This window comes from Lepidochelys kempii, chromosome 14 (assembly GCF_965140285.1).
Source record: "Lepidochelys kempii isolate rLepKem1 chromosome 14, rLepKem1.hap1, whole genome shotgun sequence".
Classification (NCBI taxonomy): domain Eukaryota; kingdom Metazoa; phylum Chordata; order Testudines; family Cheloniidae; genus Lepidochelys; species Lepidochelys kempii.
Window position 1 is genome coordinate 7,944,172 of NC_136393.1, and position 18,198 is coordinate 7,962,369.

Here is an 18,198-nt window from a genome sequence, read left to right on the forward strand (position 1 = left end):
GTGATGTTCCCAAGTCACCAGCAACTATGATGCATTATAATGACAGAGAGAAATCTGATAGTTACCTTACCAATTGAAACATGAGACACGATTTATGCTTAGAGGTCCTTTAACTTTTCTGTTTATGAATGGAGGCTGTTATACTGTATGCCAGGCATTCGGGAGCCATCCCAATTAGCGTGATTGCCTGTGTACTTGAGTACTACAATGCAATAAGAGTAGTGAATTTCCCAAGAAATCTTGAGGCAAGTGCCCATCTAACAAAGCTTTCATTACATTAACTCATTCATTACCTGCCTGGTTCACCACTGCCCTGTCCCTTGTGATGTGAAAGGTGAGCATAAAGTGCTACAAGTGGCTGTTGGTACCTACATATCAATCTCAAAAATCAAGGGCAATTTCAAATGGATTTTTGACAAAGGATATAAACACATCCCTGTAGCAGGATGCTTCTTGTTTACAAAAAAACACCAGGTGAAATTCTGATCCCATTGACTTCAGTGGCACAATTTCCAATGGATCCCTAATATTTCAAACTCAGCTGTCAGCTCTGTCCCTTTCTTGAGCTACACAGTGCACATCACTTGAGAGGCAGAAAGTCATTTTGTCCCTCCATCTATTGCCATGCTTTAACACGGGCTATCATCCCAGCTAGCGTAAAAGCTGCATCGCTACATTAAAGCTGACAGAGCTACGCTGATCTACACCAGCTGGGACTCTGGCCCACTGTTCATAAATAAAATTACTTTTCCCCTCTGTAATGGCTGCTGTGACAGGGTTGGGCCAGATGGCTACAGGAGAGTGATCGAAGGCAGATATATTAGCCCCAGTTTAAGCAGGTTCCTTTTCCCTGGATAAGGTAACAGGGGCAGTTCCAGAACAAACAGGAACTTGCTGGACCCAATTAAGGCAGACAGGCTAACTGGGACACCTGGAGCCAATTAAGAAGCTGCTAGAATCAATTAAGACAGGCTAATAGGGCATCTGGTTTAAAAAGGACCTCACTTCAGTCAGTGAGGGGCATACAAGGAGCTGAGAGGGCGTGCTGCTGAAGGACTGAGGAGTACAAATGCTATCCGGCATCAGGAGGAAGGTCCTGTGGTGAAGCTACAGAAGGCGTTGGGAGGAGGCCATGGGGAAGTAGACCAGGGAGTTGTAGCCGTCACACAGGTGTTACACGAAACACTGTAGACAGCTGTGATCCACAGGGCCCTGGGCTGGAACTCAGAGTAGAGGGTGGGCCCAGGTTTCTCCCATCCCCCCCAGCTCCCTATTGGATACAGGAGGAGTTGTCCTGGACTGTGGGTCCCACCAGAGGGGAAGGTCCCTGGCCTATCCACCGACCCACTAGGTGGACCAGCAGAGACGGCAGGGATTGTTCTCCTTCCTTTTCCCCATGCTGGCCAGTGATGAGGTTAGCTGAGTGAAAGGCAGGTTTGAGCCACTAGCAAAAGTGGCCAAACTGAGGGCTGCATTGAACCTCTGAGACGAGCAAATCCGCCAATAAGCTCAGGACCCACCAAGGAAGAGGAGGGACTTTGTCACACTGCATATAAAACAAAGCTGTCCCCACCCACCCCCAGGAAGGAGGAAATCCAGTCTTCCTGCATCAGTGTGCAGCGGGTCAAAGCGGTTTATGAAGCAGCAGCAGTGTATGCTGTAAACATAACCTACTGGTAAATGTCAACATTATTTATTGAAAAGATGTTTTTATTATAAATACATTTTAAATGTAGCAGTAAAATACATTCTGTGTTACCATTAATCTTTAAAAGTTAAGGGAGTGCACCAAGACATCGTAAATAGACACTGTAAAGCCTAATCCTCAATGCATTTTACAAGGAATCACAAAGTGGTTAAGACAAATCAATTTGAAAAAAGCCCTGAAAATGGATTACAGGTTCGTTGTGGTGACTGGTAAGAGTGATCTGAATTTTTAAAAGATGTAAAATCATTCTGGGCATTTTACAATCTTTCTGCACTTCTCAGGAGGTTTGCTACAACTTATTTATTTATATGCCATTTTTCTCTAAACACTGCCAGATCTGTCTCACTGTAAGCTCTGCCTATGTCATTAAGGAAACTGTGTTTGTGTCCGTCTCCTAACGAAAGGGAGTAGACTATTTCAGAGTTTTATACCTTCGCGTGTGATTAAAGATTATCCATTTCCCAGGTTTATGAACAAATTTGTATTTAAGGTGAAGTTCAGCCCTGTAAAGCGGGCTGGCCTAGGGTCTATATGCTAGGGGCTTGAGCCTAAGTGCATTAAAGTCAATGACAAAACTCCCATGGATTTTAATGGTGCATGAGCAGGGCCTAAGTCCCTGTGAAGCCTTCAAATTATGGGGTGAATTATACTTCCAAAGAGCCTAAACAAGGCTTCCTGCTCCAGTTTATACCCCACTTAAAATGGGTCTTCCTTTGATTTGGTATCTCCAGAGCAGACGTATTTCTCTAATTGCCATCTCTGAGAGCATGCTCCTACAGTTCCATGCTGGGTTTGAGATCAGAAAGGTTATTACCTTGGCATAGCATTTATAGACTACACAGGAGACTTTTCTAAAGTGCCTCCCTGACTTTACTGGAACTTGTGCTCCCAAATCCCTTAGGCATTTCTTAAAATTTTCCCCTAAGATCATTAGGGATAGGGGGAGGAGAAATGAAAATACCCAGCCAGCCTAGGTAAGGCAGTATCAAAATACTTGGGAGTAATTGAGTACCGATGTATTATACACAATGTGGAAGTCAAGAGTTGTATACCTGCAAACACCTGCAAGACACACCAGTAACGCTAATGGGACTATTAATTTCTGTGGCTGATATAAAAAAATCTGTTTAAATGGTCCATTCCTTGTCCAAGCCTTTTCTTTCCATAAACTTGAACAGGAGATAGATCAGGATCATTTACTATCTACTTTATTCATCATTTTCTTGTACGACTTTATGTCCTCTTACTAACTTGCCACGTTCATGGTCCTATCTGTAGGAGCTCACCTAGCCAATCGTTTGACCACACCGAGTCTCCATCAGACCCAGAGTTGGACCTCACTGCAAACTCTATAGTATACTGAATGAATATACTAACGTCTCAGTACAGGACCATATAAAATAATTCCTCACCATGTAACAGATATACAAATGTGCCTTTTGCTAAATATATTACAAGTTCAGAACCATCATCACACCTTGATAATTGCATTTTCACCTGGTCCTGTAGCATGCACCTGTGACTTGTCAACAGCGTAACTGGCTGTGCTATGAGACTGCAAGGTAGAATAACATCCACCCCACCCCTCCACCCCGAAAACTTACCCTGAAAAGATGCATCAGTTTTATAAATGCAGAAATAAAAAAAATCACAGATGGATTAAGAAACAAAACTTTAGTTTGCTCCTCCTCCATTACTTGGCACAGTCCCAGTACCGCACCACAACAATGTGTAGGCAAATCCAAAAGTTAACTCACCCTATGAATGTTCATAATACATCACAATTATTGGAAGGTCTGTGCTGATCCACACTACAGAGGTATTGTTTTGAATTAGGGACTGACAAATGCCTGACTCAGACCTCATGACTTTGAAAATTCAACTCAAGTGTTATGGGTCATGCCTTCCATCTAGCACAGACTATGAAAACTGGGGCAGGGGTGGAAAAGACAAAATACCATGAAATATAGAACAAGGAGCAGCCAAAGAGGAGAAAAATACTGAGAAATCTGGGATGGTATTACGCCATGTATTCAAAAGTGACCAGTATTTGATTTTGGGTGTTCAAATTGCGATACCTTAAAGGAGCCTAGTTTTCAGAAATGCTGAGCCCCCACCCTCTGAAAATCAGGCATGTCAGATTGACCATTGAAAAATGGAGGCACCTAAAATCGCAGGTCGCTTTGGAAGATTTAATCTACTTTTTGTAATGCAAGTTCCATTTGGGACAGCCTAGGTTGAGAAAGTCCTTTTATCATTAATACCTATCACTAAGTTCCCTTTAGCTAGAAAACAAGCCGTGAATATCTACTTATGGTTATACGAATATTCTAAAAATCAGTCATTAGAAAGTTAGGAAAGTAACCTCTCTCTGATCAGCTGTGCGACTGTCCCCTGCCAATGTGGAGTAGATTCCTCTCAACAGCAGGCACAGTGGTTTCAGAGCCCTTCGGGGGAGGCCTGCTTGCTTGCTACTGTGCTTTCTGAAATGGGTCTTTGTACCCGAGTCACAATTCGCAGTTTTTAAACGTGCTAGGGGTAGAACGTTCCAATGAGAGTCTGACAAGTAGGGTCAGTCGTCTGAGCTTCCTGGCTCCGTCCAGCGAGGCTGGTCTCCAGTGCTCTGGCGATACCTGTCCATTTCCAAGTGGGCCGTCGCCAGCTCTATTGCTTTGGATTTTCCGCTTAATTCACAAAGCGCCGTGTTTGATGTGCCATGTTGACAAGCAGAACAAGCCACTGCAGGTGGCGCTCTGCTTTAGAACGATTTAGGGACAGGCCAGCCCCACTCTCAGACCAGGTGAACATGCTGATATGGGTTAATTTGAAATGTGTGGCCATTCTGACACCTTTACTCACATTGAGAAGTACTTTACTTTGCAAGGAAGGGCTGCTTATGGAGTAAGGTACAGTTCAACAGGATAGAATGGGCAGGTGGCAGAATCTGGCCCAAAGAGCGACGGGTGAGGGTGGTGAAACATGGACACACGCTTGACCTACTCATAGGTGCTCAATCACTCTGCTAGGAAATGCAGATCAGGCTCAGCCTGGAGAGCAGGCACCTACATCCACAACTCCTTTCTCAGAAGGGCTGTGTGGGGGTACAGACCAGGTTTGCCTGATGCAACAATGGTGGGCCTTCACCCATGCTATGCAAAGGAGGTGCTTAATAGCTACTGACGGGGGCTGGAGCAAGCCACTCCTCCATTGTCTAGTGCGGTCACACTACCCCACCAACCCCTCTAAAGGTTCACTGTGCATTCGCAATTAGAGGCGCAGATGTTAGAAACTGGTGCTGTCCATGGTGTGCTGCTCCACCAGTGCCGGTAAACTGGGATGTTGAGCCACATCAACGCTAACCAACCACCATGACTCTTCTACAGTCCTCCTCTGGCAGGATCAAGCTCACTTTGGCGAATGAATGTTCAGCAGCGTGAGGATGGATACGATGCTTGACAAAGGGCTACGGCCAATAACAGGCATTCACCAGTCCATGGTTCCCACAGAAATCTCTCAAAATAGGATTTACTACAAATGTTTTTTATTTTTACCAAAGGCGGTGGAAATGGTGTTAGCCCTTGGAGGACAATGCACCTTCTAGGAGTTTGGTGCCCTAAAGACAGGAGACGTGGGGAACATGGGTGTATGTCCAGCATTTACAGGAGGGCTTCTGGTAGCTAGGGTGTCAGTGGGGTCAGACTCTAACATGGGAGGGGTTCCACTATTGAAGGACAAATCCTATTTCCGGGATCTCCTCCATAGTGGGAGAAATCTGGCAATGGCACAGGTTGGGGTAAGAGACAGGTTGGTAGCTTGGTGAGGATGGACTGGAAGGGCTCCCGCAGCAGAGGCTCAGTCAGGTGAAGCAGATGTCCAGAGGGCAGGGGAAGGTGATGCTAGAACTGGCTAGATGGGAAGAATTCAAATTGGAGGTGTTTTCAGAGAGATGGTGTTAGCTACAGCAGGGTCTCACTGATCACCCTTGGGGTCAGGAAGGAACTTTCTCCCAGGTCAGAATGGCAGAGAGGCTGGAGGGTTTTTTGCCTTCCTCTGCAGAGGGGCCACAGGTCACTTGCTGGTTTGAACTAGGGTAATGGATTCTCTGTAATTTGAAGTCTTTAACTCAAGATTTGAGAACTTCAGTAACTCAGTCAGAGGTGAGGGGCTATTAGAGGAGTGGGTGGGTGAGGTTCTGTAGCCTACGATGTGTAGGAAAAGTCAGACTAAATGATCGTGATGGTCCCTTCCGGCTTTAAAGTCTATGAGTAGCAGGAAAAACCAGGACAAGCAATGGATGGGTGAACTCATACCCAGTATTGTAATGAAATTTACCAAGGACAATGAGATAAATATTGTAACATTACTACCAGAGAACTGATCTCAGGAACCATCCTGTTTCCGAGTTATTTCTAGCCTCACATGTTAGAGAGCAGGATCTCTCACTGTTTCTTTTTTCTGATCTAAAACAACCAAGATAAAGGCTTGTAAACGCTCTGCAAAATGAATCCTTAAAATACAGAAGAAAAATCTACCAACTATATTGTTAAATAATGTCTTTTTTAAAGGGCAGCAGCTGTTACTTTTTAACAGTAACCTTAAATTAAGTGATTTACCTTATAGTTCCAATAATTTACTCTGACGTTCTCTCTCAATTGCATGGTGTGCAACTAGCTCTTAATGTAGCAAGACACAAATTCCCATGCGAGCAGGATATTTTGCTCATGAAAATGTAGAATGAATTAAAAGAAAAAAATCAAAACTAGAACCTTTTCTTGAAATTAAATGTAAAGTCTTTTAGAGCCAGATCCTGTGGTCCTTATCGAGACAAAATGTCCATAGGCCATACTGAGAGTCTCTCTCAAGTAAGGAACACAAGATTTGACTGTAACTACAATGTTAAGTTTCAGAGTAACAGCCGTGTTAGTCTGTATTCGCAAAAAGAAAAGGAGTACTTGTGGCACCTTAGAGACTAACCAATTTATTTGAGCGATGAGCTGTAGCTCACGAAAGCTTATGCTCAAATAAATTGGTTATTCTCCAAGGTGCCACAAATGTTAAGTTTGACATTTTAGCTGTGAAAAAGTCAAGGGCCAGATCTACGACTGGTCCAGTGCCCACTGGAGTAAATGGATGTTGTAAGTGATCATCTATTGTATAATGCAGCTTGCGTGAGTGGCAAGATAGACTGGAATGCACAAGGAGACGGTCTGACTCCATGGTAAGACTGATATTGTGCTTTAGGAGTTCACACTTGTTACTGGGCTGATGAAATCTAATGACTGAACATACAACCCATTTGGGGTGTTTGCTCTGCTTTTTGACAGTCTGCCCTGAGGTTGGCACTCACCGTCGTGAGCCACTCCAGACAGTGTGACAGTTAGCAGGATTCACGTATCACAAGTCAACTGGATTTGCAGATCATAACCCAAACACTGTTAAAAGTTGAAATTTGACATTGAGAGTTTTTAAAGGTCAAAGATTAGTAATAATGAGTGAATCGCAGTCATATGAGGATCTTGATATAAAAGACCTTGAAAAGTTATGTAAAGACAGGGGAATATCCCATGAAATGAAAGCCTCAGATCAGGAACTGAGAGCTTTGTTCATAAGTTTTAACAGGTGTCCAAGGACCCTGCTGACCCAGACACCGCAATGAAACTGGTCCTACTGCAGCACCTGGCACTCACGCTGTGAACCACTCCAGACAGCATGACACTGGGCATGCTCGGTGTTCGAGTTGTTTGAAATTTTTGGAATTTAGAAATTCAGGAGAAAACTAAAACAAAAATTCATGAAAAACTCCCCCCCCCCCCCAGCCGTTTTTTTTGTTCTACTCAATACAGTATTTTCAAGTAGCTATAACTTTGTAGGATTTGAAGAAATTAGGTATAAAACTAAAAGACCTCACTCAGGACAGTACAAGCAATTTTTTTGAAAAAGCACCTGAAAAATTTCTCAAGTGGTGAAGAACATTTGGCTCATCCTAAAAACTTGCAAATGACAAAGTGGATTTTTATAAAATATTATCCAAAAGATCTTATCCGTGGACTTACAGAAGCCATGAAAAAAAATTAACCAAAACAGTACATAAAAGTAATTTTTAAGGGAAAATCACAGTTTAAAGCATGAATTTAGAATGCTGCTTCTGTAGTTATAAAATCAGTATATGACAGTTTTAATAAATGTGGTGGGATGCAACTCCTTAACTATTTCACAGATAGCAGTCAATTAAAAAGTGCTGTTTATTAGTTAAATATTCAAATATGGTCAACAGAATCAAAAGATTGCTCCATATAAACAAGTGACTTTGAGACCCCTGAAATTACAGTGCCAACTTGGCAAAGTGAAGTGCATTTGAACCCCATCTAACTTTTTGTCATAGTCTCTTGCATATTATCAGGAACTCTGCACAGGACATTCAGACATACAGATTTTCTCCCAGACCTTGTCGGCCAGCTGTTCAGCTAGTGTAAATTGGCTTAGCTCCACTGAAATACATGGATATATGATAATTTCCACCAAGCTGAGGATCTGGCCCTTGTAAATTCCCATGGACCTATCTATTTCTGCAGTCCTCAACTGAGCAAATGCCCATTGAAGTCAATGGGAGTTTTGCTTGATTAAGGGTCATAGAATTTGGCCCCATCTCATTTTGGATCCTCTTGATCTGGTGCTATGCATCAAATTGCTAAGCAGTATTTGGAAGTGATTTTCCACCCATCCCCTGACATCTTTTGTTTGGTTTTGTATAGTAAAACACAGATTAACTAGGTATGCATGTTCTTCTTTAAAGCAGGAAAAGCAGGTTTTCAGCTAAGTTTCTGAACCATGAACCCAGCAAAGATTTTAGAACCCATTCAAACCTCTGTGGTGTATTGAATTTAAATGAATTTTTATGTAAAGACCCACAGCTTATAACCCAAAGTCAAAAACAAATAAATTTATTATAACCAGAACAAAAATCTGATTGAATATAGCAGCAAGCACTGCTCATCAGCACAGCCTCTCACTGACAGCTGTAAAAGTCTGGAATTAACCCTTATGTTTTTCAAGTAGGGAGTGGGAGAGAAGATGCGCAATTCCAATGAGAAACATGAAGTTAAAACCCCTACACAACTCTGAAATCGTAATTCTGACATCTACTGGAGGAATATTGTAAATAAATCAATCCCAGTCTTGTGAAAAATCAATTGTGTCCCAGATGTAAAGAGATCTCTTGAAGTGTAGAAGGACTACCACCACCTCCGGAAAAGCTATAAAGATACATCCCTTCATTTCAAAATTATGAACAATGTACAAGACCAGAAATCCTAAAGTATAAATTTTATCCTTAGAGCTTTTCTCCAAAGATTTCTCTTTCATCTTTACATACACTGTAGAATTCTCTTGCTATATGTTGTTATAAAGGACTAGGGTTGTGGAGATCTTGAGTAGAACTCAGAGATAAACAAGTTCATCATTTTAGTCCCAAAGAAGATTTAGATAAATTTGGATACAGCTTTGACAAACATTAAATCTCTTCTTTAATGATGTTCCTCAAACAAAACAGTTAGCAAAATATTTGAATTTCTTTGTATAATGTCACATTTTAATGTAAACATCAAATAATGTACCAAAAGTTTTACTGGAAGAAAAAAAAACCCCAGGAGAAAAAAACCAAAAAAAACACCCCCCAAAAAAACCTTAAAGCGGCACAATTCTTTATCTTTATACCACTGGCGAAGGGGAGAAAAAAGCCAGATTACAAACATTTACACATGCATAGTGGAAAAAAAACAAGTATTTTACTAAATTCACGCAATTTTTTTTAAAATAGTTATTAAATCTACTAAGCACCAACATACCTAAAAATTTATTTTCAGCTTCATGATTCATTTAAAAAACCTATCAAATTAACCTTTCAAACAAGCTTAAATTAGTAGCTTGTCTAAAAATAAAATGTAGAGCATTTTTTTAAGTCTACCAATGCTTTTTATCTGAATGTTTCCAAACAATGGCAAGTGTCTGCAAAGAATGCCTTTACTGTACCCTACAGTGGATGGAGAATACAATACCACATCATACAGAATCTAAAACTATAAAAGTCTCAGAATGCAGCATCCCTTCACAAAAAAGCTGATAAAACTGAAAGTATTTATAAGATGCTGCACCTTTATTTAAAAAAAAAATTAAATGAATTTAAGCAGAAATAACATACATTTTTACATTAACTGGCCATTTCTGGTACAGAAACCCAGCACAGTATGCTAATGTTATTGAATAAATGTAATTGCTACTTACAATTTCTTTTTAAATACAATTTAGACAAACTTTTTTTTTATTTTTATTTTTTTTAAAGTTGCACAGTTAACCTCTTAGCTGCTAGCTTAATGCAACACATTGGTAACATTACACAAATTAAAAAATAATGTGTGTGTGTGTGTGTGTGTGTGTGTGTGTGTGTGTGTGTGTTCTACATAAAAGCTTTCAAAATTCTGACCCACATCAAAAAATGCAAAATAATGGAATATAATTAAAAAATTAGTTGCAAGTCTAGCAGCAAAGCAATTAAGTGAGGATATATTTACTAATATAAACAAAGGGAATAGTTGCAACTACAGGTGAAGCCCCAACTATCTTAGATCTACTGACACAAATAGAAATTAAATTCTCTCTAAAAAAAATAATCTGATTATTTAAAATAGGAGTAAAAGCCATTGCTACCTGATGAACTACCTAGGCTAAGTTCCTGAAACAAAGACAAAGGGTCACTATTCTTTTTTGCCTGCTCAGGAGGAGGTTTGGGCTTTGGCGGAGCCCGCAGAGCACTTGCGTAGGACATGGCAGGCTTGTTCCCCCCAGCATTCTGCTGGCTGTTGCTGTTTGATTCGATGATCTGCTTGTTGGGCATGAGGGGTGGGAACTGGCCGAGATGCTGCAGCATGTTATAGTTGAAGGAATTGGACAGTGGTATGTTTTCGGCTTTCAGGTGATCCTCTGGGGGTTTGACTGTCTTCGGTGGAGCTGGAAACAGAACAAATAAAGCCGGTTTAACTAAATAGCCTTCATAAGTGAAATCCGTTTGCTGATGCCCTCATACACAATGATAAACTGACATGCAGATACTGCAGAACCTCAATATTAAGTTAAAATGACAGAAGGCTTGAGAACATTATTAGATTTCTTCAGGGCTCCTTTTCAAATGATTCTCGCTTCAGACTACTTTTTTGCTTAGTTCTCTCTTTTGTACAAGCAAATAAGCCTTACTACATCCACGTCTGTAGGAGACAGAGGGACTAATCCCACTGTGAGTAAGGACTGAGTGGGAATGTAAGGATTTAGCCCCTACAGATTATGTACTGGAACTGAAAAAATCTGAAATACTGAAAAGGTGCTGCTAGTTCGAAAATCAGGTAAAAATAAGATTTTAGTACCTATCCTTCATAGATTTACCATGAGCCACTCCGATTCCAATGATGGCTCCGTCCTGCACAGCGCTGACTCAATCCAGTTTAAGCACTTCCTTAACTTCAACAGCAGCCAGTGGGGCAATCTGCATGCTTATAGTCAGGCACATGCTTAAGTGCCTTACTGGATCGAGGTCAAGAGCACACAGTATTTCGCAGGATTGAGCCCTGAGAGAACATTACTTTTTTCTTACTGATTTCCAATTAGTTTAAAAGACCTCTTTCTTATTACAGCATGTCACACATCTTCAGTGTAGTTGTGTCAGTTTCACACCTGTAACATGCCAGGGGCTGATCACACATTTCTCTGGTTCCTTATTTTGGAAATTCTTTATAGATCGATTACACTAATCCTCCAGCTGCAGCTTTACATTCCCTCTGTGCAGGGGGTTGAATTCGACCTTGAGTAACATAGGCAATAGCATTACAAGGTGTAACTGAAGGCAGAATTTAAGATGAAGGCATTCAGTACTAGTATTTGTGTGTTTTTTAAGCAAGACAATGTTTTAGAAACAAAAAATAAAATAAGACATTTCAATTTAAGTGGAAGCTAAAGAATATTTCCTGATGGCCTAGAGCCCAGTATCTTGCAAACAGTCATACAATGAATTTTGAGCATGGGAGTAATCTGGCACAGTGAGGTTCTGGTCCATGACCTGGCTCCGAGCACTATGGTAATACAAATATTATGATTTATTAATACTCATGTACTGTAACTTAACATGCGCATAACTATATGCAGGACAGGGCCTAACAGTATAATTTAATGATGTCTGAGGAAATGTGGGTCTCCTTTTTCTCCCATTTTGCAAAATTATTCATGACTATTAGTTAACTCTTATCCTGCAAACAAAGATATTAAAAATGAGGAAGAGCCAACCTGAGCATAATAGGTCAGATATAAATATATCTTACTGTAAAATATATTCTATATTTCAAAGTTGGGTACGTTTCACAAGATACAATCTTTTGTTATACCAAGGTATGGTAAACCAAATCACTGCTTTAGATATTCAGAATAATTGAGGCTCTTTATTTTAAAAGGAAAGGGTTAACTCATTTGCTGTACTGTCAAATGAATCATCCAGAATGAAATATTTGTGAACAAAAATTAGTGTCTTTTATATTCCATTACTCATGTGAGTGGCCATCACATACACTTAAAACACTACTGAAAGTGAGAATCAGAGGCAACAACATGCTGTTGGAACAAGATGAATATTGAGGGCTGCCCAAATTACGGCCAAAGTGATTTAATAAGAGACTATACTAGATAAAAAACTGCACCTCACAATTAATCTTTCCAGTTTTTGACAAAAATAATCTCTTATTAAATGACTTTGGCCTTAATATTGTTACCTATTTTAGGCCATGTTTATACCAAGACCCAGGAATTATTTCTGTTTTATGAGTGCTAGCATTTGTAAAAGAACTTTAGCCCCTTTTACAGGGCAATTAAACAGTGGCAATTATTTTCCGTTTGTATTACATGGTTATAATTTTCCTTCTCAAGGCACCACAAGTCACAGTGTGTTGCCATGCACTGGGAAACAGTGTCTGTCTTTCACCCAGAGAAGTCCTAAACAGATTATATTTCACTGTTTCTCAAGTTTGTAAAATGGCTTGGGATCCTTTGCTGTGATGAGTGCTATACAAATAAGATATTTTCATAGCAACAAATCACGGTGCGTAAAAACACGGTGAATGATCTGGCAGATCTGATCTGTTGTACAGCACTGCTTACGCATATGGTGCGATTTCAAAGGATGCACGATAACCATTTGTTTTCAATCTCCTGTGTTATTTTAAACTTATTTTTGCAACTCGCATAATTTTAACAGGTGCAAGACATTACTTTCTAACCAAATAATGTTTGCGATAGTTTCCCCTCTAGGGACACAGTATTATAGTACAAGTGCTACTGTTTACGGACCTCTATATTGGTGCTTTTATCTTCAGTCAAAAGGAAACCAATTTCCTGATCTTGCTGTACACAGGTCTAGTGTGTGCTCAGGAGCTATCACCCAGAGGTATATGATACAATCCATAAACACTGCATGTTAAGGCCATAGTTTCTATTTCATCAGGAAAAGCTGATTACATTAAGTCAGTAAACTTAATTCTGTGCTATAAGGTCAGAATGCCTTGGCTCTTACATACCAAGAGAGGATGTATTTATTTGTGTGCCACAAGACACATTTCACATTAGCCCAATAATGTTACCGTATAAGGTCAAAGAAGTTGTTTCCCAATTAGTTTTCTACGTAGGAGAGAAAGCCTGGGTTAACTATTAGGAGAAACTATTATAAGAACAGGTAGGCAAGGCAACAATCTGCTAAGGAAGGAGAAGCTGTGAAATCAGTAGGAGAGATATTCAGGAGTCACCCATCTTCTGTCAGTTATTCACACTGATCCTCCCATGATGCACAGGGTGGACTAGCTGACCTATTAGAGAAAAGATGCCTCATGTTGGGACCTACGTTAATTCAAACACTCTTTATCCAATGAGACAGATCTCCCAGGGTGGGGAGTGTCTTTCACTTTTCTTCTCGTTTCATAGCTTAAACAGGCTAAAATTAAAATTTACAGCACTGTACATAACACATTCACAAACTGAAACTCAGACTTCCAGTGCAACCCAACTTATTACTGATGTTTTAGACTGAATGCACTCTTCTTAATTGATATGTTCTTGCTCCATATTTAACTCCTCCTGCAACTATAAGAAAATTGTGCTTTAAAGCAACGAGTATGGAACGGCTTTCAAGTGAATTTTCTGAATCCTAATGAAGTGCCATACTTTTAGCTGGGGAATTCTGCTCCTGTCTTCCAGGAGCTAGGAAAACTCAGCCGTTTATTTGGAGGATAATGATATAAATGAAATCTAAAATAATGCCAGTGATGGGCAGTGGGCATATTTTGTAATTGTTCCCATCTTTAAAAATTAAATGTTAATTTCATGAGTTGAGTATACAAAAACACCAGTGCAGGATGATTATCAAGAACAAAGAAATAAGTACACAGAACAGCCTCATATTAGAAAGGCTACAGACACCTCCTGAACAGGTTTGTTTTTAACAGAAAGGTCGACAGACAGACAGACAGAAAGAAAGAAAGAACAGACAGGACAGACAGGGTTACGTAGCTTACAAAAAGAAAGCAAAAGATTAAAGAGAGAGGCCAGATGACTTGCATGAGGGCCCCGGGTGAGAAAGAACTGTAAATGAGGCACCCAACACAGAAAGAAATACATACTAAATACCACTGACAACAACTTAACCTATGCTCAGTCTAAAAAAGAAAGTCACATACAGCAGAATGTATGTCAAGTCTCTCAAACGGCAATCTAGGAATAGCCTTCAAGAGTGTGCAAAAACCCAGAACAATTTTATGGCAGTCCTCTTGTACTCCATGAATCCAATGGCTGCATTTTTAAATATTCTTGTTGCTTCCATTCCTGATGTCCCAAAATGTGAGCCCCTCCACCCTCTGCTGTCAACGACTGCTCATTCCAGGCAATGAGTCAAGGCAGGGGTGCAATACTAGCGTCTTATTTCAGACAGATAAAATAACATCAGCCACAAACACTGAAATTGCTGGGGCCTAGTCACTAACAATTAGTACCACAGAGGAGAGTTAAGATTGGACTAGAATTAGGCCTGCAAAACTAGAAACACAGAAAAACTTAGAAGACCTCAAAAGTGGATTGTGTTTCTTTGCATTAGGTGCTAGACATAACAAATGTGTGTGTGTGTGTATTTATTTATTCATTCATTCATAAAAATGGCTTCCATGCCTAAGAATGGAAACATGTTTGTATCAAATACTGATGCTAGTCTAACTTGCCCAGCTGGCTTTAGGATTTATCAGTTGGTAGCAATAGATATGTAAGGTACATTTTATATATCCCTATTTCCTTTGAGGATTTTGCTTGAGAGCCTTACTCTCAACCTTTACACTAAATCAATGAAACGTGATACATATTTATCCCAACATAGTCTAGCAGGCGTTTCAGAGCTTCCATCACATCAGCAAACCGAAAAGCCTAGAGCAACATCAGATCTGGATGCCACTGTGGTGAGAGAGAATATATTTTTCCAGGGCAAAAAGGAATATCAATATTTTAAAGGATGTGCCCTAAACTTGCAAAGGCACAACCATGACGCTAACATTGCTGCAGTAACTGAGGATATAATATTTCCAATAGTGTTTTGGAAGATCAAAATTTTAGCACTCTGAAAACGTAAAATGCATGAGAAGAAAATAATTCTAAAGCACTGCAGCTAATCTGTATCAGTTTTTTCGTTCACTCTCTGCTGACTTTTCTTTTAGTACATATGCCATTAATTTAAAACACCTTAGTAACTAGTGCACCATGAAACCGAAAGGAAGCAGAAACTGCATGACACTATTGGTTTTAAGAAGTTGACCAAATACAAATAGGTCTTTTAAAGATAATAAACAGTGGCTATGAATAAGAGTTGTTAATACTTACATGGAAAGTTCAGATACATTAATACTGATAAAATAAAACTTAAAAAACAAAAGAGAGCTTGTTTTTTATTTGAAATAAGTGTGGAGAAAGGGTGCCATACTGGCAGACTTCTTGTTTGCAAAGTAGCAGAGCAAGATTCCCTATGCTGTCCGAGCTCTGTTCTGGAGTGAGCCCCTCCAGCAGTGAAAAACTAGTTCCATGTCCATGATAAATCAGTCTCCACTAAGACTGCCAGCAAGGAAGCCAGTTTCAAGTGTGATTCTTCTGTGATGTACCCATGTCTATCTGTCAATGTGCTATGATGGCCTATAGCACTGACACGTTTAAGCATGTGAGTTCACTAGGAAGTGCACTGAGATCTCAAACTCAATTCCTATAGATCACCATCAAAATCTAAGATGGTGGCAGTAACAGCAACCACTGCTTTAAGGTGAAACAACATATCTCACACCACACCCCTTTTGTCACCAGGTCCTGTTAAGCACAAACTGGCTGAACTTGAATCAAGGAAGAGAATGTTTGAACTTAGTAATATTTCTGGAGGAGAGTGGAGCTATTTGGAGGAAATGCTTCATAGCATTCACTTCTCGGTCAACCTGCTAACTACCTGAGACAACAGTATATGAAAATAGGACTTGTGCACAACAATTAAAAACCAAAATAATGAACCCTTCAGAAATAGTTTGCCTAAATTCGCTTCAAGTCTCAGCAGACAATACACATACGTTGTGAAGAGCAGCTAAGCCTCATTTAGAGTTTGTCACTCCGGTTCAAGCAGTTCACCCCAGTAAGGCAAGTGGAGGGATTTAGAAAAAGAGAAAGACTACTTACCTAACAGTTCTCTGGGTGGTACTGCTCTGTTGGATCCGTTGCATGGAATGTTCTGATATGGGGCAGATGAGGTGGAGTTTACCCACAACTCAGGGGATGAATAGTTGAAAGAAGACTGGTTACTATGGTCCTGAAGCTCTTTACACTGACCAAGATTGTCTTGAGGAGTGTTAAAATCTTCAGAACAAGCCTGGACTGAACTAGAGGAAATTCTTCTTTGGTACAACGGCCTGCCTGGTCCTCTTGGTTCATACTGAATAAAAAAAAAAGTTCTTTAATTCGCTGGCATACATGTTATGACAATTTCCCCCCTACATCTCTCTTACAAATCCACTTGTGAAAGTGCCTTCAAACACTGAAAAATCTTAAGAAATTCCCGCTAGTAATGATTGCATTAATTGACAAAGACTGTTAATGATAAACAGCAACAATAACTTAAAGCATATAACAAAGAGAGTAGAGTTAAGGTTGAGATTTCTTGATTTGTAAATACTGGATATCTCAACCTAACGTTAGTTTTCTTTTGCACAGTATCTCTCTATAAACATGCAAATTTAGTCTTCAAAGGCTTAAATAAGGGAGAGGGGCATTTACATGAACAGGTGAAAATGCTCAATTACAATGTATAGAAAATAACTGGCAGGTTTGACCTCTGATTTCTACTATAACACAGGAATGACTTGCATACCAGGATTTGGGAAAGGATGAGGTCATATTTATATGCTGGCCTTTGCATAAAGATATGCGCACAGAGAACAAATGCTTTGAAGAACGGTTTGTTATCACGGGGAATAATGCAAAGAACTGTATTTGAAAACACAGAAAAGACTTGCTTCCATTGATCTTGCAGACAGTGAAGATGAAAAAGACAGGAGATGCATTAACCCCTCGGTACCAATAGTTGAGATTTACGGATGCTCTAAATGCTTGGGCAATTCAGGGCAGACACCCTCTGTTAAGGTTTAGTGCAAAAGATAAAGTTGGAGCAATGTAGAAATTATGGTCACAACTGAGTGAAAGAAGAGGGAGGCGTGAACTTGTCTAAATAAGGCACAGGTAAAGTTACTTCTAGATGGCGGCAGAGCAAACGTACAGTAGTGTGAAAGTGGAGATTTCTGCAGGGGACAAATATGGACTGAGAAAGGCAAAAGGCCAAAAATTGTTTTGAAGTGCAGGCACCTAATTTCACATTTCCAAGTAAGGAAGTCCCATTTTGAGTAGAGATGCAGAGAGCATTTGAGCAGAGACGCTGCACATGGAGATAAAAAACAGCTTTAAAAATTAGCCTGATATTACCATATTCCACCCCAAAAAATCAGTACTAAAAGACCAATAAGAGTCAATGAAAAAGTGCTATCGCAATAGTAAATAGAATAATACTATGTATATAATAGAAAAGCATGAAAATACTAAAAATTTTTATTTACAAAGCTGAAAATATAACAAATGAAATAAACCTTAAAATACAAACAGAACACCTGACTGCAAGCAATTTGGGGCAAGGACTGTCATTTTCTGTGTGACTCCACGGTGCCCTATCTAACTGGCCTCCAGGCGCAACCACAATTCAAATGTTAAAAAGCTAGTAGCATAAAAAGTCAAATAAGAAGACTGCACCGAAAAAGGGGGGCGGGGGCGGGGGAATGCACAGAGTGATGGAGATTAAGGACCGTATATTTAAAAGGGCATTTGCTGGCATGTAAAGCAAGACCAGGTAA

At 40.0% G+C, this 18,198-nt stretch overlaps 1 protein-coding gene across 6 annotated transcripts in view; it reads right to left on the minus strand.

Moving 5' to 3' along the window:
• Positions 1-9,214: 9,214 nt before the first annotated feature.
• The window catches only part of HELZ (helicase with zinc finger), a 149,483-nt gene continuing 140,499 nt past the window's right edge, over positions 9,215-18,198 (minus strand). For all 6 annotated transcript variants that reach the window (XM_073310830.2, XM_073310828.2, XM_073310832.2 and 3 more), the window contains 2 exons: positions 16,481-16,733; positions 9,215-10,711 (listed from right to left, as the gene is read on the minus strand). In XM_073310830.2, coding sequence (XP_073166931.2) covers positions 10,380-10,711; positions 16,481-16,733 — 585 coding nt within the window. In that variant the 3' untranslated portion in view covers positions 9,215-10,379. The remainder of the gene's footprint in view (positions 10,712-16,480; positions 16,734-18,198) is intronic.